The sequence below is a fragment of the Symphalangus syndactylus genome, chromosome 8, assembly GCF_028878055.3.
Source record: "Symphalangus syndactylus isolate Jambi chromosome 8, NHGRI_mSymSyn1-v2.1_pri, whole genome shotgun sequence".
In the NCBI taxonomy this organism is placed as follows: Eukaryota; Metazoa; Chordata; class Mammalia; order Primates; family Hylobatidae; genus Symphalangus; species Symphalangus syndactylus.
This window is the reverse complement of record NC_072430.2, coordinates 111,097,015-111,121,987: the sequence shown is the minus strand read 5'-3', so window position 1 is coordinate 111,121,987 and position 24,973 is coordinate 111,097,015. Positions and strand designations below refer to the sequence as shown.

Sequence of the window (24,973 nt, the reverse complement as noted above, 5' to 3'; positions counted from 1 at the left end):
ATAATTATCTTATACATACTTATAAACACATAAATAATTCAATTTGTTATAGTTCCTACCAGATGTGAGGTAAAATAAAAATTTAAATTGCGTAACAGCAAATCTGTATTTTAATTACAAAAGTAATGAACCATTAGTAATTGTTTACAAAATTCTCAAACTGTAAAATAGGCCTAAGAAGCTACATCTTTTCAAAATTCAGAATATATCACTCAGTTTTGTGAAGATCCTTAGAAATTCAAGACAGAATAGCTTTAAAGGTAAATACATGTTTACCTGGGAAATTATTGAAAAGTATATTTCAAATAAGTCTGCAATGTTTGGATTTCTGTCACAGTATTTAGACATTTTGGTTTTTATTAATAGTCTCAAGTGGATAAACTATGCAGTGATAGAAAGTTAGGGTCTCTGGGAAACCGTATTAATTGCTTCAGACCACCAACTGGTAGATGACTACCAGAGTGAGAATCTGAATAACTTTATGTCACTGCTTCTGTGTACAGCTTTCCTATCCTGGAAAATGGGCCTGGAATGAGTGGAGGTCCCCAAGGTTCCCTCTACAAAGGCAAAATGAAGTTTGGTGTTAAAGTAGGAAGACACATTGTTTGCAGTTGTGTGTCTGTGCCTGTGTGCACACAAGTGTGTGGACATACATATACTTTATTTCATATTTCTATAGGAATCAAAAGGACTGGCTTCAAATCACCTTTCCCATGAAGACAGAGATTAACTTCAACAAGGCTGCCCTTCACATGTATTGTGTGCTCTGAGACAGTAAAACAAAACAAAGATCCACGACTCAAAGCCACCATTTTTTAAGGCTTACAATCGGGCTCACTGACATTTTTAGCTAAATATTCTCCCAGAGGAAGAGAAAGAATCTTGGATTTCTAACCCTGTTAGGCAACTGTATACTGCTTTATCTTATCACAAGATAATAATGTGAGGGAGAAATTCTAGTTTTATCATTGACTAAGCACGACCTGGTTTCTTAAAAAACAAACCAACAAAAAAAGATGGGGACACAACAGAGAACAGAAAAGTCCCCTGAGAGTGTTGAAGGCTAAGGGAAGAAGACCAACACAGAAGGTGGCAGCAATGTTTCCCCACTATGACAATACATGAGAACTCAAAACCACCTGAACTACTCCGATTTTCAAGTTATGGAGGCAAATACTGGGACTGAAAGGTATTCAAAATATGAAGCCTCATTTTTAAAAAGACCTTAGAAAACCCTTGCTTTCAGAATAGTAAATTAACTAATATACATTATTTATTATTTTATAACTTTTTTTCTTTTTTCTTTTTTCTTTTGAGATGGAGTCTCGCTTTGTTGCCCAGGCTGGAGTGCAGTGGCACGATCTCAGCTCACTGCAACCTCTGCCTCCCAGGTTCAAGCAATTCTTCTGCCTCAGCCTCCCAAGTAGCTGGGACTACAGGTGTGCACCACCATGCCCAGCTAATTTTTGTATTTTTAGTTAGAGACAGGGTTTCACCATATTGGTCAGGCTGGTCTCAAACTCCTGACCTCATGGTCTGCCCGCCTTGGCCTCCCAAAGTGCTGGGATTACAGGCGTGAGCCACCGTGCCTGGCCATAACTTTTTTTTTTTTTTTTTTTTTGCTTAAGTTTCAGGCATTGGTTCTCAGAGCTGCGATACATGACAGCCCTATGACTTCTGCAATTTTTATATAAGCCACATATGCTAAATAATAGAAAAAACCCTCTCCCATAAATTGTGATACTAAATGAGTGTTAATTTTTTAGAAATGGTAAGAACTATATGAAAGATACATAAAAATAATTTTAAAAGACTTTTGTCTTTGCTATGGATATAATTTCTCACTGCAGAAACAAGACAAAATCATGTAGGTTTTAGAAATACAACCAGAGGACAAGACATTTCTACAGAGGCTTCAAGTGGGTATTCAAGATGAACAGATAATAGTCTGTGATCTCCAATGAGAAAGAATAATTATCTCTACATTATTAACTGATAAGTACTCTTAATGCTAAAACAAGTTAGAAGTGGGAAAAAAAGCTTTTTCAAAAGCATCCCTACCCTCCCTGTTCTCTCTCCCTCCCATTACTTTGAGTGACACAGTATCCTGCAAATACATGTAAAGTGCCATTTGATTCTTTGCCATCATACTGAACATGGTTATCTCTTAAAGATGTGAAGATTTTCTTTTTGTCTATCTTGCTTTGCTTTTGTTCTCTTCCTTTAGAGAGTGCTGAACTTTGTTTCGGCAAGTAGGAACTTGTGCATCACCTTGACATAAATTCACTGAGTAGCTCACGGGTGGGTGGATTTTTCCAGGGGACATATTTGAAAACGAAGGTTGCAGCTGCTTTTCATAGTTACAAAGAATTTATCATCTCATTGAAAAAAAATCTACTTCTACACTAATTTATCTATTTTGTAATTTATTAATTAATTCATTCATTACCTACTAAATACCTTTTTTTGTTGTTCAAGGAACTATGCTGGACACACGATGATATATCTTATTTTCCTTCTCATCCTACCAAACCTGGAGATGGAACTCTTAAAGCTTCTAGCTGACAACACAATCCTTGTATTAGGAACTTAACTTTGCTCCCTAACTCTTTGATACACTTACTTCTCAGTATAATGTGTTTGTGGAATCTGTTTATTACCTAGAGGAATGTTTTCATTTTTGTTTACTTGCTTATTTCCATTACTTATTGGTTTATTATTATTTTCAGTCTTGGTCCCTGCTATCTAGGTTTACTTGTGCTAAAAGATAGAATTTTTGGAAAGTTTAAAATATCAAAAACTATACATTTTCTCCTTTTCTTAAGATTTTCTATTTTATATGTATAATTCCTTTATAGACATGTCATGCTTCAGACATTTTGAAAATGTGCTGTTTTGAAATTGAATGGGTTTTTTTTCCTTATTTTTAGAGAGTTTCTCAAATAACAAGGTGCACTATTTCCCCCATGTGATTCCAAAGGGGGTTAAAATCCTGTATCTTTTGATACTTCACAGGCAGGAGGCATCAAAGTCATCATTTGTATTCCATGGACCAAAGTGCTTTCTTCAGGGATTTATTATTCCACTACAATTCAAGACAAGAAAAGTAAATACTAAATAAACTCTTTATATACTAGTGTATAATATTGGTATGTAGCTCCATATTTCAATACATTATACATACAATCAGATCTCCTTACTCTTTTCCATAAAAGAAAAAAACAAGTTCATTTTTAGATACATGGACAAATATTTAAAAGGATGCAAAATAAATGATTTCATGTAAGAATATATTTCAGTTTATGCTGTCAATGCAAATAGAGTTTTTCTGAACTGAAACAAAATAAATTCACAGTTATTAAAAAATTTTTAAACTTGATATATCCTTGGGTTATTGATAAGGCCATTGTTATTTGAGAAAAATATCCAGGTAGCACATAATTATACATGAGCATAATCATATATGATAAGGATAACTTCTCATATCTAATCATCTAAACTATAAAATCAAAGATTTGTGCACTGACAAACACAGTCACCAAAAGGATGTATTGCAAAAGGTAAATGTAAACACTAAATACTCCTCAAGGTTAATACCTCAGAAAATAAGACTTCAAAACTATTGTTTTAAAAATACTAAATGCTAATAATACTTCCTTTCTTATCTAATTCCATAAAAAGCACCATTGACAAGTAATGGATCAGCTAATAAGCTTGATTACTACCTGGTTATTGTTTCGCTTTCTACTTACTATTGTACTATGAGAACTAGCAAAATAACTTAATATTCAGCTTTTTTTTTTTTTTTTTTTTGAGAAAGGTCTTACTCTCTTGCTCAGGCTGGAGTGCAGCGGTGTGATCTTGGCTCACTGCAACCTCTGCCTCATGGGATTAGGTGATCCTCCCACTTCAGCCTCCCAAGTAGCTGGGACTACGGGCACATGCCACCACACCTGGCTAATTTTTTAATTTTTTTTTTGTATAGACGGCGTTTTTCCGTGTTGCTCAGGCTGGTCTGGAACTCCTGGGCTCAAGCAATTCGCCCACCTCAGCTTCCTAAAGTGTTGGAATCACAGGCGTGAGCCACTGTGCCTAGCCTCACTATTCGACTTCAAAACAGGAGTATGGAATAACAGAAAAAAGCATTTGGCTCAAGATAAGGTGATCTGTTATATTATTGGCTCTGCCACTCACTCTTTGTTAACCCTGAAAACTAACTTAGTTTCTTCAATTGTAAAACAAGGGGTCTAGACTGAATTCTTTCTAAGGCCCTTTTTATTTCTGATTTGATGAGTGTGGTTGTGATGAAAGGGTCTGACCAAAGCTTCCCAGGAATAATATCTGCCCATACATATCACTGAAAACATTAGCTATGTCCCAGTTTCTCTTCCTTCTTATAGTGGTGATGTAAACTATCAAATGAGAAAAGTTCCACTGTATTCTATAGTAAGCACCTTGAGAAGGTGTCTACATACAGACAATAATTGGGGTACTTGATGTGGGTCTCCCTGTAACAGGAGAGAATTTTAGGTCTTTTAAACAGAGTTAAAATACATTCTGTCCTTGTAGAACAAAGCAAAATAATTTCCTATAATGATTTCAATGGAAACAAGTTGAGAGAAGGACTAGGCTTAAAAAATACAAAAAATTAAAAATAAAATTAAGAAAGGGTTTTTGTATGTGAAATGAACAACAACGTAGAAAAAATAAAGTAACGTGACAAAAATCTTTTTTAAAAAATCCTAGCTCACATGGTTTGTGCTTTGAGATCTTATTTCTTGTCTTTCAATAGTTTGGTTTGAGAAGTTGGCGTGAATAATCTAGCATGCTTTAAATTATGGATCCATAGCAGACAACTGTAGCAAGTACAGGGTGACTACAGTGGCAATACTTTCAGGTATGCTTTCAGTCCCTACACAGGAGAGGCTGAATTTCCTATTCTTCCAGGAACTTACAGTTAAAATAAAAGAAATACCCAAAACACATCAGTTCATTTCTGACATTCTCAAATCAATGAAGATGGAGTTCACAGAATTCACCTTCATTTTTACTAATTTGGTCTTGATCCAAAGGGCAGTTGGGTATAATTTATCTTTTATGACCATGTTCATGATTTTAAAAAAGGCCATATTTTCATTACGTTTCTTGAATTTTTTTCTCTATATAATGGAAGCATATTGAAATTAAATAAAACTAAGTATTTTTAATATTCTTACTGCACCTATACAGAAAACCTTCATCTACGGATATGATTGGCCACTGTGGGTGGTGCCCATTATAAATGGCAAGCATTTGGGGAGGCCCAAACACTGTGCTCAATCAGGCAGGTGCCAACCAAACCAGTTGGATCATGAGAAAAAAGATACAACATGCAGTTTTTTTGTTTTTTTTTTTTCCTGAGACAGTGTCTCACTCTGTCACCCAGGCTGGAGTGCAGTGTAACGATCTCGGCTCAATGCAAGCTCCGTCTCCCAGGTTCACGCCATTCTCCTGCCTCAGCCTCCCGAGTGGCTGGGACTACAGGTGCCTGCCACCATGCCCGACTAATTTTTTGTATTTTTAGTAGAGATGAGGCTTCACCGTGTTAGCCAGGATGGTCTCGATCTCCTGACCTCATGATCCACCCGCCTTGGCCTCCCAAAGTCCTGGGATTACAGGTGTGAGCCACCGCGCCCAGCCACAACATGCATTTTTTTTGAGAAAAATCTTAGTGTCTCACACACTGCTGAGCCTACAGTCAATAAAACACTGATTGTTTTAATAACTTGAGTCCATTACCTATTACTCGTCGGCAAGGCAACAAAACAAATGAATATGGATAAACTGAAAAGCGGCACTAGCATGCACCATCTCATTTCCTTTACATATTTCAAAAGAGAAGAGTGTAATATTTATGGAGTGTCTGTGTGCCAAGCATATGTTATCTTTTAAATAGTAGACAGTCAATAAATATTTGCTAACTGAATAAAAAGAAAAGCACATAATTTCTCACTTGGAATCTTCTTTTAATCTGATAATCAAAAACAGAATAATAAAATCTACATAAAAGTTTTAAAATTTTTTAGTTTCTGTTTTACCAGTATATTAATATATTTTTTAAATAGAGGTTAAAAAGATATAGATAGCTATTATAGATAAAAGCTATTATTTACTTGTACTAAAATGGCTTGATTTTTCTGGAAATGTAAATATTTATAAAAATAACTAGGTCATTTATTTCATTTAATGACTTATTTTCAATTTAATGAAAATTATTAGAGATTCATAAGATTTTTAATAATTTTAGAACCAATAGATACCTTTACAATGACTCCATTGTCTTCATTAAAAATGAAAAAAGAAAAATGCAACAGGAAAGAAGCATACCAGAATGCTTATCTCTTTTTTTTTTTTTTTTTTTCTTGAGATGGAATCTCCCTCTGTTACCCAGGCTGGAGTACAATGGCACCATCTCGGCTCACTGCAACCTCCACCTCCTGGGTTCAAGCGATTCTCCTACATCAGCCTCCCCAGTATCTGGGACTACAGGCATGTGCCACCACGCTTGGCTAATTTTTGTATTTTTAGTAGAGATGAGGTTTCACCATGTTGGCCAGGCTGGTCTCAAACTCCTGACCTCAGGTGATCCACCTGCCCTCGGCCTCCCAAAGTTCTGGGATTACAGGTGCAAACCACTGCGCCTCGCCCAGTAAGGCTTATCTTGAGCACCTCTGAGTTTTAATATTTTCTGTATTTTCAAATTTTTCTACAATAAGTATGTATTACTTGAAGGATCGAAAAAGTTATTCTTTTTTTTAAGATAGTGTGGGATACTACCACATTAAACAGCGAGAGCAAAGCAAAACAAAACAAAAGGCAGCTGTGAGTACTCTTTCTCTAGAATGTGACTTTCTATACTTAATGCCTCCAAAGACGTTTAGGCATGGGTGGGTGAAGGAACAGGGAATAGATATTATAGAACCAGACAATCAATAATCCCCGACTCAGAGAAAAAAGGCAGAGTCTAAGTAAATTTAGCTCTGCTCATCCGTTGAGGCATCTTTATACATCACTTGAGGAAGCAGCATCTAGATCTTAAAAAAAAAAAAATCACAGATACACTGTGGAGAGAAAATTTGGAAAGAATGAACCTTGGCTTCTCTTGTTAGAGCTTAAATCTTCCCTAAATCTAACTTCAGAAGGTGGATCCAAGAATTTTTTGTTCTAGTTTTAAAGTAACAAAAGACTAAGTGTAAAAGTGGAATACGTTCCCTTTTAGAAATAGAAGAAGGAGAACAGAAATAGACTGTGAGGGTGTGATTATGATTCTTACAGAATTTTAATATCATGGGCATATTAAGCAAGTGCATAAAATGTGTTTTAACACACCCACTATTACTGAACAATTCACATGTGCCTGAATCAGCCTAAATCTCTTCAGGAATTGAGGACTACAGAGCTTCATCTGCATCTGAAATCATCTTTTCCCATATAAACTATACTGAAGTTCAGAGAGTTTCAATAAACTTTCATCCAAAACTAAGCAGATCAAAATGGTACTAATCTTATATGCATTTTCCTACCTGTCAGAGAAAAGCATGGCAGTTACTTACAAAAAAACTGTGCAGTACCATGATAAAGAAGCTGATGTACAACGTCATCCCTGTATATAAAAACTGGTTCTAGTATTTCCTTGGTTTCTCAGGTACAATGTAACAGATGCTGTAGTAAGCGGTTTGTGACTGATGGGTTTTCTAGATCTTTGAAAATTGTATGAGGGGTTGAGAATCGGGAGAATAATGAAAAATGATTACCATACTCCTGATAACACAGACTACATTATAAGATGATGTAAGAGGCTGGGCGCGGTAGCTCACACCTGTAATCCCAGCCAAGGTGGGTGGATTACGAGGTCATGAGTTCAAGACCAGCCTGGCCAAGACGGTGAAACCCTATCTCCACTAAAAATACAAAAATTAGCCAGGCACAGTGGCAGGTGCCTGTATTCCCAGCTACTCAGGAGGCTGAGGCAGGAGAATCTCTTGAACCCAGGCAGCAGAAGTTACGATGAGACAAGATCACACCGCTGCACTCCAGCCTGGGCGACAGAGTCAGACTCTGTCTCAAAAAAAAAAAAAAAAAGATGATGTAAGAGGGGCGGGCACAGTGGTTCACACCTATAATCCCAAACTTTGAGAGGCCAAGGCAGGAGGATCACTGGAGGCCAGGAGTACAAGACCAGCCTGGGCAACATAGCGACACCTTGTCTCTACAAAAAATAAACACTCCAGGGTTTTTCCCCGTTTGCTTCTCACTTGTCTCTCCTGCCGCCCTGAGAAGAAGGACGTGTTTGCTTCCCCTTTCGCCATGATTATAAGCTACCTGAGGCTTTCCCAGCCCTGCAGAACTAGCAAACCCCATGGTGCTGGAGAATCAGGAGAAGAAGAGAGAGGCTGGTCTAGAAGTGTAGAGCTTTCAGCAAACTGCTTACCACACCTAAGACAGTGTGTGTTGCAGCCCTAAAACTACATATTTTCCTGCTGCTTCAACATCTCCATAAAAGGGCTGTGAGTTTCCAATTTAGTCAACCAGGTGCACCAATGTGATAAGGTCAGTCCCTGCTAGAGGTTCTCCTTCCTACTTCCTTTCCTGACTGTGACCTAGTGACATTCAAATACACCAATGAAATCCCCTCACTCCTTTTCTTGTGTGTCCCACCCTGAACCTCAATAAATGTACTTGCTTACAAAAAAAAATAAAATAAAATAAAATAATAAAATAAAAAATTAGCCGGGCATGGTGGCAGGATTCTTGGGCCTTGCAGTTTGAGGCTTCAGTGAGCCATGATTGTGCCACTACACTCTTACGTGGGTGACAGAGCAAGATCCTGTCTCAAAAAAAAAAAAAAAAAAAAAAGATGATATAATGGATGGGAAAAGAACAAGAGTCTGAGATCAGGCACTTGGGACTTAGGTCCTGATCCCGGCCTTGTCTCTCACTACCTGGGTGACTACAGTAAGTGACCTGACCTCAAGGTCTGGGCCTTCTCATCTGCGAAAATAGGGAGTGGTCCTAGGTGGCCCCTGAGTCTCTTTCTAATCCCCAAATTCTAATTTCTCTCCTCTTAATGACTGATTAAAACCAAGGTCCAGATCTCTCACATTTTCTTTGAAGAATGAAAGTTCTGTGAAGAATTCCAACTCCTTCCTAGTCAAAAGAATGTTCAAAAAGAGCTTGTAAGGTGACAACTTCCTTCTGGAGAGATTCCAACATTGAAAAGTAACCAGAGCCTCATGTCAGCCAAAAAGATTTGATCTATTAGAAAAATGGCATAGCTTAGACGAATTGCAAAATAATTTGTGACTATGGAAAGAGAATAAGGTTTAAAGAGAAAAAGAATACTGTATTAAAGGAAATGTGTATATTTACTTCTTCCGAATCTCAGTTCTAGACTAAGAAGTAATTCAAACACATTTTAAAAATATGATATACCACAATCCTTAATTTGGCAGTAACATAAATTATATACTTTAAAAGCAAAAAGAGATATTCTTATGTGTCTCCTCTTAAGTCAATTAGAATGTTATATTGGTGCATTGGAACAGTGTCAATGAATTCAGTATTCCATGAATTGAAACCAAAATCACACAAACCCTTGGGTCCTTCATCTTTGGGGGGGTGAAGGTTCCTAACTGGATCCCGGATACTGCAATCTGTCCCTGCCCAGGTGAAATCACAAATGCAGGTGGCTTCATTACTACACACCTGTGAAGAAAAATGAACAGATATGGCATTTTCACTGTATTTTGTAGAATAATGGTGATAAATGTAAAAGAGACACAGGGGCAGGGAGGAAGCTTTAAAAGCTACTTGGAATTTCTTTTTAAAGTTTCCCGTGGTTTTGATCACTAGACAGGAGGTAATAATGCACAGATCAAATTGTGTAACATTTTTTCCCATTAATTAAAGAAAAAGAGTAAAAGGAAGAAATTCTTTAATTATTTCTTATTATTATTCTTAAATTAAATTGAATTATTCATGTTATTCTTAACTTAAATTGAATCATGATATTACTTAAGTATACAAATGTCTGACAAGATACTTTTTTCTACTTTGTTCAGAAGCAGCTGTTTCCAGGAACACACTTTAAAAACATATACACTTAATTCAATAAATTAATAGACAGTGGGCTCAAAAGCACTGCTGGAGATAAAAGGCCAGGAGACATAAATCACCAATGCCTTGTATGACCTCACCGTTACCATGTCCAACACCAAACTTGCTTGGTGGTACTTTCCCTGCCCAACAAGCATTCCCCCTCCCCCCACACCCCCACACCCCTAGTCCCTGGTAACCCTCTTTCCTCAGTCAGCCAAGCTGAGGACCCCAGAGTTATCTCTGTCTCCTCCCTGTTTCTCCAGGGACCCACCAACATGCTGGAATGGAACTGTAATCTAGAGGAAATAAATAACAATCAGCAAACAAGAGACAGGAGTGTTTAAACCCTTATCTCCCTGAGAAATACATTCAGAGATGATAAAATCAAACAAGGAAGCTTTTTAATCTGAAATATTCTAATACCATGATTGCGATTAACAAGGCTGAATTTGGCCTTTTTTTGTTGTTGTTGTTCTTGTTGAGATGGAGTCTCGCTCTGTCACCAGGCTGGAGTGCAGTGGCTCCATCTCAGCTCACTGCAACCTCCACCTCCTGGTTTCAAGCGATTCTTCTGCCAAAGCCTCCTGAGTAGCTGGGACTACAGGTGCCCACCACCACGCCCAGCTATTTTTGCATTTTTAGTAGAGATGGTGTTTCACCATGTTAGCTAGGAGAATGGCTGAAATGAAAGTCCAGCCACTGTGACCATGCCAGACCATGAAGGTCCCAGCTGTCACAATGATACCTACTTACCCCATGGCCCGAACAGACTTTACCCTTGGAATCGAGTGGACAGCTGCTCATATTTAGGGCTTGAATTTGTAGGCACTTTCGATCTAAACACATCATAGACGGGCCACATGGTGTTCCATCTTCTACATAGCCCACATCCGTATCATCATCTAAAACTACATGAGCACCACTAAAACGAGAAAGATATCCATATAACTATTCGCACCACACTTAGAACATCAACATGAATGAGGCTTGCTCTTCACGAAACTGAAGAGGCTGTCAGTGGATGTGGATTTCTCCTAGCATTTTCTTACTCCTCTTCTTCTTCCCCTTTCCCTACCTTTCCTTAATAAAAGAGCATGAAAAAGAAACTCTCTTTCATTATCATTATTACAATACACATCAACAAGAAAAATGTCATTTGCATAAAGTATATTCTAAATCTTCACTTGTTTTCAAGACCCAACATTAAGACTAAAGGAGAAGTATCTGTATGAGAACAAAATAAGCAAATATATCATTAGCTCTCCAAGGCTTTCAGATGTAGCATGGCGGAAAAAAGCAGATGATGAACAAAAACAGCAAATAAAAAATATTTTGAAAAGTATTATTCTTACTTCAGAAGATCTGATTATCCATAATTGAAAAAAATAAACCAGTTATTTTCTATTGATATTTACAGACATGCCTAGCTAAACGATGGGGATAACATTCTAAGAAATGTGTCATTAGTCAGTTTTGTCTTTGTGCAAATGTCATAGAATGAGCTCACACAAACCTGGATGGTATAGCCTACTATACACCTACACTGCTAGATGGTCTAGTCTATTGCTCCTGGGTTACACTTCTGTATGGCATGTTACTGTACTGCATACTGTGGGCAATTATAACACAATGGTAAGTACTTGCCTTTCTAAACGTATCTAAACATAGAAAAGGGGCAGAATGACTTTTCTATGTTTAGATACATTTAGATAGGCAAGTACTTACCATTGTGTAAAAAATTTCAGTCAATGACAGACCACATATATGACAGTGGTTTCATAAGATTATTTCATGTGTTTTAGTGCTTACTTCTAAAATTTCAAAGTTAGGAATAATTTGAATTTGAATGATAATGCTATAGTCATTCAAATCTTGCTGAATATTTAACAAATATGCTAGTTTAGTATATATAACAATATAACTTAACAAGGCTATTTTATCTAAAGGCATGAAAACACACATTCAAATAAAGCTTGTATACGTCAAAGTAACTAGCTTTAGAGACTACAAATTTATTCCAGGAGGGATCTTACTAAGACCCTGTTAGAATTCTCTTCAGAGCCATTTAAAAGCCAGAAAAAAAAAGTAACCATTTGACCAAGACAGCATTAGCCAATTTAGTACCCAATGAATTTACTAAAATTACTTTTGGATAATCCCAAATCTTATATTACCTCACTTAAGGTGAAGATATGGTACTCTAAGGATACTAAAAGTAAAAGTTTGCAGACGCTGAAGGCAATTCTGCAGGGGGAAGGCCAAAAGTGTTTTGAGCAACAACAATACCACTGAGTAAGAGAATAGTATCTTTGAATTGTGACTACTTTGAAGGGAACAATACCTATTTGGAATATAACATGACTCCCTGGCTAAACAAAAATAAGCCTCATATCTACATGCCTTGTACTCACAGACAGCTGGATATCAAATGTTTGCTTATAGGTATACATACTATTTTAATAAATATTTTCTATAGGTGATTAGGTATTTGTTAAGCCATCTTCCAAACCAGACATATACTTCATAAACTATAGCTTAAATTCTTTTTCTTTTCAGTCACAAAATAAATACACACACAGTGTTCAAATACTGGCATACTCTAATGCTTAAAACTTTAATAATGGGTTAGAATGAACACCATAATTCTACTCTGAAAATTATGATGACAAAGAAGGCCATATTACTACTAACTAGTATAATTTTGAGCAAATGTAAGCTGCCAAGTCAATACACAACTTTGTTTTTTTAAGTGACTGTCAATATGAAAGGTGATAATAAAATCTAAATTAACTTTCCTCTTGTAAAAACTAGAAAACTCTTTGATTTCTGATTTTTTTGAAATTTCATTTTGTGAAATTTGTAATTCTCATGGCTTATTAGGTCTTCCAACATTTAATATGTTACCTGCAGTCAATCACCCGGCCTTGATGGTAGAAAGAAGTTGGAATGATCTCACCCTGAAGTTGACCAATACGTGGAGCTCGAGTAAGATTGGTACAGAGTAAGAATCCACAGAACACATCACTGAACATGTGTAAAGAAAACAAAGAGACCAGACAGGAGGAATCAAGCTCAAAAAATCAAAACGATTCGGTCCACATTGATTCAAATTTTTAAAATATTATCTTTCTTTCTAAACAAAAACATTTGATCATATATCATTGGTAGGTGATAACCCCCTCCTTCTTTGCTAAGAGGATCACAGTTTTGTTTGGAACAGCAAAGTGCACAGCCCTTAAAGGTGGATCATGACTGCTGTCTCATCTATTCTTGGTACTCCCATTCTCGACACCCACTTTCCTATCCATTCCCCCTTCTCCTCTTCCTAGAGTTAAAAGTGGCCCCTGGGCTGTGAAGACGTGAGGAAAAGCTGGCTAGGGAGTGGCTAGGAGGATTTTGTTTTCTGGATAAAAGGTTAGAGACTGACAGGGAGAAGACCTTTTGCTCCTATCCCTGCTTCCTACCTTTGAATGTGTAGCTTTTGTATCCACTTTACAATCATGAGTTCACAAAGCATAAGGACAAAAAGTCAACATGCTAAGGGTTACAGGATGGAGGGGCAGAAATTATCTGGGTCTTTGGTGACCTTGTTAAATTCATGCACCATGAGGACCTCTACCTCCAGTCTATCTGTTAAGTAAACAATGACTCCTAAAAAATGAGCAAAGAATTGAAGTGGCACATCACAAAAAAAGGAAATCCATATCCAATAAATGTACAAAAATGTGCTAAATTCCACTTGTAATCTGGGGAAATGCAAATTAAAACCATGCTAATATAACAGGTCACACCCACCAGAACAGATAAAAGCAAAAAGTCCGATAATACCAAGTGTTGGTGAAATATGGTACAACAAAATTCTTATATACATAATACTGATGGTAGAATTTACTAGTTCAGCCATTTTAGAAAACAGTCTGAAAGTATTTGGTAACAATGATACCCCTATGACTTAGCAAATTTTCTACTTATGTACAAGCCTTACAGAAAGAGGTACAAATGTGCACTAGGTTACATACACAAGAATATTCATAGCAGCATGGTTCCTAACGGCCAAAAAATGAAAACAATCTAAATGTTCTTCAACACAGAATGGAGAACTATAGTACATTCATTCATTTGTGCATTTATAAAAGAGAAACAAATAAATAGTAAAAATGAACAACAGCTATACACACCACAGAAAACTTAAAATGCTGGACTTGAGAAGCAAAATACAAAATAACACATGAAGCATTAGGGATGAAAACTTAGGCAGTAAAACTCTAAAGAAAAGCAAGAAAGTGACTGCCACAAAAGTCAGGATGAAGGTATCTGCACTATTTCTGGGATGCTGAAATGTTTTATTTCTTGACCCACGTAGGAGTGACATGGGAGTTCTCTTCATAATTATTTGGTAAAATATATATTTATTTGTTATTTATTTTTATGTTTATACATTTCACAATTGTTAAAAAATAGAGATGAGGTCTCATTATGTTGTCCAGACTGGTCTTGAACTCTTGGACTCAAGCGATCCACTCGCCTCAGCCTCCCTAAGTGCTGGGATTACAGGCATGAGCCATCGTGTCTGGCCATATATTTCACGATTTTTTCAAGTTTCAAACACATTAATTTCCCTTAACTTATTGGGGATTGGGTATTCTATTACCAGATACTCAAAAGGTATCCTTTACAATAATCTAATCCAATGCCTCTCAAACTTTTTGAGGTCATGAGACACAGAGAGATAATCAGATTCTCTAGGACATGGAGTGAATGAATAAAGTTAATCAAATTCAAGATGTCCAATCCCATGGATTTTGACTACTTCAGGCTCCTCTTGCTCCTATCCCCCGACACCTCAAGGACTGAGGATCAACACCTTGGAACATCTGTGCTGCATTCATGAGACATCAGATAAGAAGCTCTGTTCTCTATTATTTTGGTTTAATTTTTAAAAAATTATAGTCAAAGATTTGTTGCCTACTACGGCCTCATCCATCATCAAAGACTAAATGGAATTGCAAAGTTTTGTAAAATATAGCAGAGATCATTAACTGAGAATAAAGCTTCCCTTAAACTCTTGCTCTGCTTCAAAATTAGGAGAATTTTCATTGCTTTAGAAGGAAAAGGAAAGAGGTTTAGGCTATTACTTAATGATTCCATTGTTCCACAGTAATTGAATTAACCTTAATAACCTAATTAATGAGAATTCTAACTTTCCTCAACTAATCAAATAAATATCAGGCTGGACGTGGTGGCTCACGCCTGTAATCCCAGCACTTTGAGAGGCTGAGGAGGGCGGATCACTTGAGGCCAGGAGTTCGAGACCAGCTTGGCCAACATGGTGAAACCCTATCTCTACTAAAAATACAAAAAGTAGCCGGGCGTGGTGGCAGGTGCCTGTAATCCCAGCTACTCAGGAGGCTGAGGCACGAGAACCATTTGAACCCAGGAGGTGAAGGTCTCAGTGAGCTGAGATCATGCCACTGTACTCCAGCCTGGGCGATAGGGCAAGACTCAGTCTTGAAAAAAAAAGGAAAGAAAGAAAGAAATATCAATGTGCTCTGAAAGCATCTCATTTCCTGAGTAAAGATGCCTTTAATATGTACTAACTAGATGCTTTTTGGAAGAGAAAAAAAAATCTCTGGTGTAGATATTAGATATCTGATTGTGAAATGATAAAAAAATACAGTAAGATTTCACTTTGGTTGCAAAAATATATACGGTCTATATAGTTTGCATTTAAACTACATGCATACTACTACATTCATAGACCATATATTCTAGTAAAAGTAGAAAATTAAAAGTTAGTATTAATTTGTAATGCTCTGGCAAAGTATCTCATCAGAACAAAAATGAAGTAAAATGTTGCAGAAATGGCATGAATCTGTAGCATAGTAACAGTTTATAGCCATTTGCCGCTAGATATAATAATATAAATTAAAAATAAATACTTTAAATTTTGGAATGGTGAACACTTAGAAAAAAATCATTAGCATTTACTTTGTGCTCATTTTGCACTTGCATAAGAAGGGCTTCCAAGTCCAGTGATTATGCCCTTAGAGCTGACCACTCACTGTTTGCTGCACTGAATCCACCGGTCTCCATCCTTCCCGCAGTTTCCCTTCTCAGTGCCTTCTGTATTCAGCTTTTCATAGCAGAACTTGTCAGACCCTGCAGCCTCTTTTGGAGATAGGCAAGAGAAGAAAATTAATTTTCATTTTCTTTGTTATCCATAACCAGTAGTGTGCCAGTAAGTGTTTAACACCCGATTCTCCAGAACAAGGAAAAAGAACATCCTGATTTGTAGCATTTGCAAGTTTCCATGGTATAAATTCTCCATGGCTGATTTCACACTCAATGTGATGTCCATGGGCTTGCAAAATTCCCAAAAATTTAACAATTGGCTCTTGCAAGCTAATACAAAAAAGCTCCAACACAACACTGTTTTTAGCCTGAGAAACAAATTTCTCTCCAATCCTTGTTGGTGAGTTTGAGGATGGAAGGTGCGAATGATTATCAGCAGGAATTGGTGAAGTGACTGACACACAGGAAACTAACATTCTTAATCTTGTTTTATATCAATATTAAGAGATAATTATAAAGTCGTAGCCTATTGAGATTTTATGTTGGCACCTGAGTTTTGATAATTAAACCTTTCAAAATACAAATATGTCTATTATATTTTCTCTGTCAAAACTAAAGCACTGAATGTAAATCAGTCAAATAAATGATATTTGCCAAACTCTAAAATCACTCGTGCCACAGCCCTGTTCTCATTTTGTGTGCTTTCTTTTCCTTTGGGGTGAACCCAGCCTTGGCTAGAAAGGCAGACTCATTTCTCATTCTTCCCCCCGTCTGGCCCTCATGAACTGATATTATTGGAAAGGCACTGTAAATGTCAGGAAGAGGATATGCACATGAACTTTTATGGAATGTACTAAGAATCACAGCCATGTACCTGTCTGCATCTCAGGAAGTACATGCATCTCTTCACTTTGAAGTGAGACAGTAAATGACAAAATTTTAAAAATAAATCTGGTATTTTCCTGGGGTAAAAACCAGAAAGCTAACTTGTGTGTGTGTTAATGGAAAAAAAGGGGGTCAAATGTTAAAACCAAGGTACAAAATAAATCACACAAGTGGCTGGATAATCACACTGTACTCAACCCAATCTTTGCAAATGAATGCAACACCCCTTCTCTGAGAGCCACAGCCACTAAATGGCACTGCTCAGTTCTGACAAGTACCCAACTTAAGCAGTTGTTTTCTATAGTTTTTGTGACTAAGATTCACAGTTCTCTTTATTTTCATCCTTTCTAGATTTTTTTTAAAACATCACTCCAAGCTGTGCATCTCTCTCAGCAAGACTGGCAGAGAAGAACACTATTAAGAGAAAATGGTATGTGTAACCGCCAAGCAAGGAGATGCGACCTACTTGTTCCCCAGATGTACTGACACTGGTTGTCTCTGGTCTTGCACTCGCCATTGTAGCAGCGGCCCTGGGGACAGGAGCACACATGTGAGGCACACAGAATCAGTTTGTCTTCCCCAACGTTTTTACTACAATGTCTCCTTCTGGTTCACTTGGATAAAGTTTTTTCATTTCATAGCCTAATATTTTTATAGTGACCAATAAGAATCACAAACATCTCAATAATAACAGTTAAAAATTTAAAACTCTAAACAGAACTCATTGTACAGCTCTCTAAATGTAAACTAAACATCTACAATTTGAAATTTTACAGCAAACAAAAAATTGGTACATTTCTGTGAGAGACACCAAAATGATTTTTAGCTTCTTTTGTGTATGGATGGTTAGAAAACATCAAATCTGCATTTGACATCATGATACTCACCTGTAGGTTATAATATGGCTTCAGAGAAAAAAAAACTCATGACAGATTGTCATATTTTCTTTCTCACACCAGGCAGGCTGAAATTACTGAAAGATGGTCACAACTCAATAAATGAGACTCCCAGTTCTTCAGCCATTACATTCCTTTTTTTTTCTCTTAATCTAGACAATTTGTCACCAGAGGTAAATATATTTAATATTTGGCATAACATGAAGCAACTGTAAATTAGAATCCCACTATAATAATTTACTTGAGTAAAATTCCCTTCAAAGTTATATTAATATTTATCAAAAAAGGAAAAAAAAACTTTCCAATGAATCCTTTTTAAATTACACTTAAAATTTATAGCCCAGCATACCTGATTTTGATTGCATGCATATCCGTCTTGCTTATGAAGATTTGGTGGGCACTGCAAAATATTATCTTTTTAGTTAATATTCAGCATGCTAGGTATCTTCAGATAATGTACATACTATATATAATGCAAGCATGGTGGATATATATAACTAGAAACATTGAGAAAAACACATGCAACTCCTTAAATAGGTTATTAATTCAAATTATTTATCCTATTATTGGCAAAATAAGTAAGTAAGGGCCACATAGTGCATGCGTTTTATATGTTTCCTCTGTTTATGGTGAGATGGACCAGAATAACAAGTCACATTCACTTGCCTACAGAGTTAAAAGTAGAAGAGATTAAAATGGACAATGAAGGAAATGAATCAGCTTGGTACATAGGAAGGGACACATTCAAGAAACCAATTTACAAGAACTTGCTCAGCTCTCTGAAAATGTCAAATCTGCATTTGACATCATGACATTTTACCTATAGGCTACTTTAGTGAAACAGATGAAATACTCTGCCTTTCAACACAAAGTAAGTGCTATATCTCCATTATATTAATAGTTCTGACCTCTTCAAACTGCAGACATGTTACTAGAACAGTCTGTGATGTGATGGTTATTTCTTTTTATAGGTCTATTTATCAAATCATTTTTTAAAGAAATACTTCATTTCCCCCCAAAGTTACTCTCTGTACATTTTATTGACTACATTTAAGAGAATGTAAAAAGGTCAAGTCAAAGGCTCTGCTACAGTGTTTAAAACAAATACAAAAAGAAAAAAAATGTGCAGGCATGGCAAATAAATAAGAAACAGCAGTGTGCACTGAGGTCCTCCCTCAGTCTTCACCTTCTCAGTAAATGATGTTCCATCCTTCCAATTGTTCAAGCCAAAGGCGACAGTCATCTTCTATACCCCTCCTCTCTCACTCTTCCTCCATCTAGTCTGTCCATAAATCCTGCTAGTTCTATCTTCAAAATACAATTCCAATCTGACCCCTTTTCTCCACCTCCACTGCTCATATCCTGTCCAAGCCACCACCACCTCTTACCTGGATTACTGTAATAGCCTCCCACCTGAGTCCCTTGCTTCTATCCTAGTCACCTTAGAGTTTACATTGCTATCAGAGTGATCTCTTTAAAAAGGTAAATACCAAATCACATCGATCTTCTGTTTCCCAGCTTACCCAATGACCTTCCAAGCTCAACATGATCTGCTCCTATACTCTCTCACCCCGTCATCTCTGTGACATCATTTTCTGTTCACCCATGGCTGATGTGACTCCACGTGGACACGCCAGGGATGCTGCCACCCACAGCCTTTGCCTTTGCTTTCCCGTTGTCGCTCCGGATTTCTGCATGGCTCATTCCCTCACCTTTGTTAGAGCTTTGCTCAAATATCATCTTCCCAAAGAGGCCTTTATAGGACCTACGCTCTTCAAAGCTGCAGCCCCTCCAATGCTGGCACTCCCTGGGGCTGTGCCAATTTAGCATAAGGGCTTTAAGGGCTTTTTATTTATTTATTTATTTATTTTTAGAGAAGTCTACAAGTTTTTTTCTTTGTTTTTTTTTCTTCTCCAAAGCACTTATCACCAACTGACAATTCATAAGTTTTACTTACTTGTTTGTTCATTGTTGCCCCATCATAATGTGAGCTCCATGCAAGCAGGATTCTATGTTTTGTTCCTTACTGCTGCCCTAGTACCTACAACAACACCAGGCATGTGGCAGGTGTGCAAGTACTGTGAGCTGACAGAGAAAATAAATGAATGACTCAATAACCAGATACGACTATGTTATTCTATGCTGCACATATTGAGCCATTTATCAAGTTCACCACAGAAAGATAACAGAACTAATTTAGCATTCCTAAGAAGCAGTAATTTCCTAACAAACATTCCAAGGCAAATGCTTTGGTTCTACACCTTTCTAAAGCATAACTGACTCTCATACAAGTTTCATTCGCCACAGCTTTTCAACCTGCTGCATATTCAAGGGATCAGCACTAAAAAGCAGAAATACACAACACAAGAGCAGAAATTCCTCTGGTTTCTTTAATCCATCCAAAATACAATCATTATCTCATTAATCAACTATCATTAATTATTCACTCACTCTAAAACTAATGCAACCAGTGATCAGGATCATGGCGGACAGGAGGCAGGACTAGATTGCAGCTCTGGACAGAGCAGCATGTGGAGGCCTGCACTGTGAATTTTAGCTCCAGATTGACTGCAAGAACAAACCGGCAATCCAAAGAGGACCTACAGACCCTCTGAAGGAAGCAGACTGCTCCTGCAGGACCCAGGAGACACCCAAATACTGTGAGTGCCCCAACTGTGGAAGTGGGAACACACACCCCTGCTGGAGAAGCTGAAGGTCTGTTTGCAGGAAAAGTTTCCGACTTTACCTGGAACTGAGTCAAGCTAGAGAGTCGAGCCAAATACAGGGGTAGAGGAAGCAGCAGAAAGGCCCTGAGAGTTCACTGGGTCCCCGAGCAGCCCATTCCTGCCTAGCACCATAGGGATCCATCGGGAGGGTGGCCAGAGGAGCAGGGGGTAAAACTCCACAGGGAGAAGGAATTCTCTAGCTGAACTTTGTAACAATTTGAACTGGGCGAGAAGCCTCCTGGCCGTAACTTGGGGGAGGGCACCAATCGGGAGTGCAGACTTCACAGGCCGGGAAGAACTAAAGCCCTTTTTTCTTGAAGCTGGGACCATCGGGTGGGGACAGGACTAGGCATGTCTGAGCTCAGACTCTCCTTGGAAGGGTCTTGCTGTGGTTGCTGTGGGGGATGGGGGTGAGATTCCCAGGTCTCTGCCTAGGAGGATTATGGCTGCCTCTGCTGAGTCATGCAGGTTGTCAGGAAAGTGGGGGAAAGCCAGGAGTCACAGGCCTCACCCAGCTCCCACACAAACTGAAGAGCTGCTTATAGTAGAAGACAAAGGGCATATAATCTTGGGAGTTCTAGGGCCCTACCCACTGCTGGTCCCTCTCCACACTACTACAACTGATGCTTTCTCGAAAGCATGACCTTGTGGCAGGAGGCCAACCAGCACAAAAATAGATCATTAGACCACCAAAGCTAAGGACCCTCATGGAGTCCATTACACTCTCTGCCACCTCCATCAGAACAGGCGCTGGTATCCACAGCTGACTCACAGACAGTTCACATCACAGAACTCTATGCAGACAACCCCCAGTACCAGCCTGGAGCCAGGTAGACTCACTGGATGGCTAGACACAGAAGAGAGACAACAATCACTGTGGTTCAGCTCACAGGAAGCCATACCCATAGGAAAAAGGGGAGAGTACTACGTCAAGGGAACACCCGTGGGACAAAAGAATCTGAACAACAGCCTGCACCCCTAGACCTTCCCTCTGACAGAGCCTACCCAAATGAGAAGGAACCAAAAAACCAACTCTGGTAATACGACACACGGCTCTTCAACACCCCCCAAAAAATCACACTAGTTCACCAGCAAGGGATCCAAACCAAGAAGAAATCCCTGATTTACCTGAAAAAGAATTTCAGGAGGTTAGTTATTAAGCTAATCCGGGAGAGACCAGAGAAAGGCAAAGCCCAAAGCAAGGAAATCCAAAAAATGACAGAAGAAGTGAAGGGAGAAATATTCATGGAAATAGTAGATTAAAGAAAAAAACGATAAAAAATTCAGGAAACTCTGGACACATTTTTAGAAATGTGAAATGCTCTGGAAAGTCTCAGCAATAGAAATGAACAAGTAGAAGAAAGAAATTCAGAGTTTGAAGACAAAGTCTTCGAATTTACCCCGTCCAACAAAGAAAAAAGAATAAGAAAATAGGAACAAAGCCTCCAAGAAGTTTGGGATTATGTTAAACAATCAAACCAAAGAATAATTGGTGTATCTGAGGGAGAAGAGAATTTTTTTTGTTTTGTTTTGAAACGGAGTCTCGCTCTTTCGCCCAGGCCGGACTGCAGTGGCACTATCTAAAGCTCTGCCTCCAAGGTTCACACCATTCTCCTGCCTCAGCCTCCCGAGTAGCTGGGACTACAGGCGCCCGTCACCGCGCCCGGCTAATTTTTTGTATTTTTAGTAGAGATGGGGTTTCACCGTGTTAGCCAGGATGGTCTCAATCTCCTGACCTCGTGATCCACCCACCTCGGCCTCCCAAAGTGCTGGGATTACAGGCGTGAGCCACCGTGTCCAGCTGGAAGAAGAGAATTCTAAAAGCTCGGAAAACATATTCGAGGGAATAATCGAGGCAAACTTCCCTGGCCTTGCGAGAGACCTAGACATGCAAATACAAGAAGCACAAAGAACATCTGAGAAATTCACCGCAAAAAGAACACCTAAGCACATTGTCATCAGGTTATCCAGAGTTAAGACAAAGGAAAGAATCTTAAGAGCCGTGAGACAGAAGCACCAGATAAACTACAAAGGAAAACCTATCATATTAACAGCAGATTTTTCAGCAGAAACTCTATAAGCTAAAAGGGATTGGGGACCTATCTTCAGCCTCCTCAAACAAAACAGTTATCAGCCAAGAATTTTGTATTCAGCGAAACTAAGCATCATATATGAAAGAAAGATACAATCATTTTCAGACAAACAAATGCTGAGAGAATTTTCCACTACCAAACCACCACTACAAGAACTGCTAAAAGGAGCTCTAAATCTTGAAACAAATCCTGGAAACACATCAAAACAGAACCTCTTTAAAGCATAAATCACACAGGATCTATAAAACAAAAATACAAGTTAGAAAGTAAAAACAAAAAAACAAAACCAAAGCACACAGGCAACAAAGAGCATGATGAAAGCAATAGTACCTTACATCTCAACACTAACATTGAATGTAATGGCCTAAATGTTCCACTTAAAAGATACAGAAGCATAGAATGGATAAGAACTCACCAACCATCTGCTGCCTTCAGGAGATTCACCTGACACATAAACACTCACATAAACTTAAAGTAAAGGGGTGGAAAAGGCATTCCAAGCAAATGGACACCAAAAGCAAGCAGGAGTAGCTATTCTTATATCAGACAAAACAAACTTTAAAGCAACAGTGGTTAAAAGAGACAAACAGGGACAGTATATAATGGTAAAAGGCCTTGTCAAACAGGAAAATATCACAATCCTAAACATATATGCACCTAACACTGGAGCTCCCACATTTATCAAACAATTACTAATAGACCTAAGAAATGTTGGCCAGGTGTGGTGGCTCACACCTGTAATCCCAGCACTTTGGAAGGCCAAGGCAGGTGGATCACCTGAGGTCAGGAGTTCGAGACCAGCCTGACCAACATTATGAAACTGTCTCTACTAAAAATACAAAAATTAGCTGGGCATGGTGGCACCTGCCTGTAATCCCAGCTACTTCGGAGGCTGAGGAGGAGAATCACCTGAACCTGGGAGGCGGAGGTTGCAGTGAGCCGAGATCGCACCATTGCACCCTAGCCTGGGTAACAAGAGCGAAACTCCATCTCAAAAAAAAAGAAAGGAAGGAAGGAGGGAAGGAAGGAAGAAAGGAAGCAAAGAAGGAAGGGAGGAAGGGAGGGAGGGAGGAAGGGAAAGGACATAGACAGCAACACAATAATAGTGGGGGACTTCAATACTCCACTGACAGCACTAGACAGGTCATCAAGACAGAAAGTCAACAAAGAAACAATGGATTTACACTATACCTTGGAACAAATGGACTTAACAGATATATACAGAACATTTCATCCAACAACTGCAGAATATACATTCTATTCAACAGTGCATGGAACTTTCTCCAAGATAGACCATACGATAGGCCATAAAACAAGCCTCAATAAATTTAAGAAAACTGAAATTACATTAAGCACTCTCTCAGATCACAGTGGAATAAAACTGGAAATCGACTCCAAAAGGAACCTTCAAAACCATGCAAATACATGGAAATTAAATAAACTGCTGAATGAGCATTGGGTCAAAAACAAAACCAAGGTGGAAATTAAAACATTCTTTGAACTGAATGACAATGACGCCACAACCTATCAAAACCTCTGGGCTATAGCAAAGGCAGTGCTAACAGGAAAGTTCATAGCCCTAAATGCCTACATCGAAAGGTCTGAAAGAGCACAGACAGACAATCTGAGGTCATACCTCAAGGAACTAGACAAACAAGAACAAACCGAACCTAAACCCAGCAGAAGAAAGAAAACAGCCAAGATCAGTGCAGAACTAAATGAAATTGAAACAACAACAACAACAACAAAATATATAAGATAAATGAAACAAAAAGCTGGTTCTTTGAAAAGATAAATAAAATTGATAGACCATTAGCAAGATTAACCAAGAAAAGAAGAGAGAAAATCAAAAAAAACCTCACTAAGAAATGAAACAGGAGATATTACAACTGACACCACTGAAATACACGAGATCATTCGAGCTACTATGAACATCTCTACACACATACACTAGAAAACCTAGAAGGGATGGATAAATTCCTGGAAAAATAAAACCCTCCTAGCTTAAATCAGGAAGAATTAGATACCCTGAACAGACCAATAACAAGCAGTAAGATTGAAATGACAATTTAAAAATTACCAGCCAAAAAAGGTCTAGGACCAGATGGATTTACAGCAGAATTCTACCAGACATTCAAAGAAGAATTGGTACCAATCCTTTTGA

General features: G+C 38.1%; 1 protein-coding gene across 3 annotated transcripts in view; it reads right to left on the bottom strand.

The window, feature by feature from the left end:
- ADAM23 (ADAM metallopeptidase domain 23) overlaps positions 1–24,973 on the bottom strand; it is a 178,725-nt gene that overhangs the window by 15,753 nt on the left and 137,999 nt on the right. For all 3 annotated transcript variants that reach the window (XM_055290367.2, XM_055290366.2, XM_055290365.2), the window contains exons 19-24: positions 18,340–18,390; positions 17,561–17,624; positions 16,200–16,305; positions 13,042–13,161; positions 10,891–11,059; positions 9,633–9,744 (exon numbers count right to left, since the gene is read on the bottom strand). In XM_055290367.2, the coding sequence (XP_055146342.1) occupies positions 9,633–9,744; positions 10,891–11,059; positions 13,042–13,161; positions 16,200–16,305; positions 17,561–17,624; positions 18,340–18,390 (622 nt within the window). The remainder of the gene's footprint in view (positions 1–9,632; positions 9,745–10,890; positions 11,060–13,041; positions 13,162–16,199; positions 16,306–17,560; positions 17,625–18,339; positions 18,391–24,973) is intronic.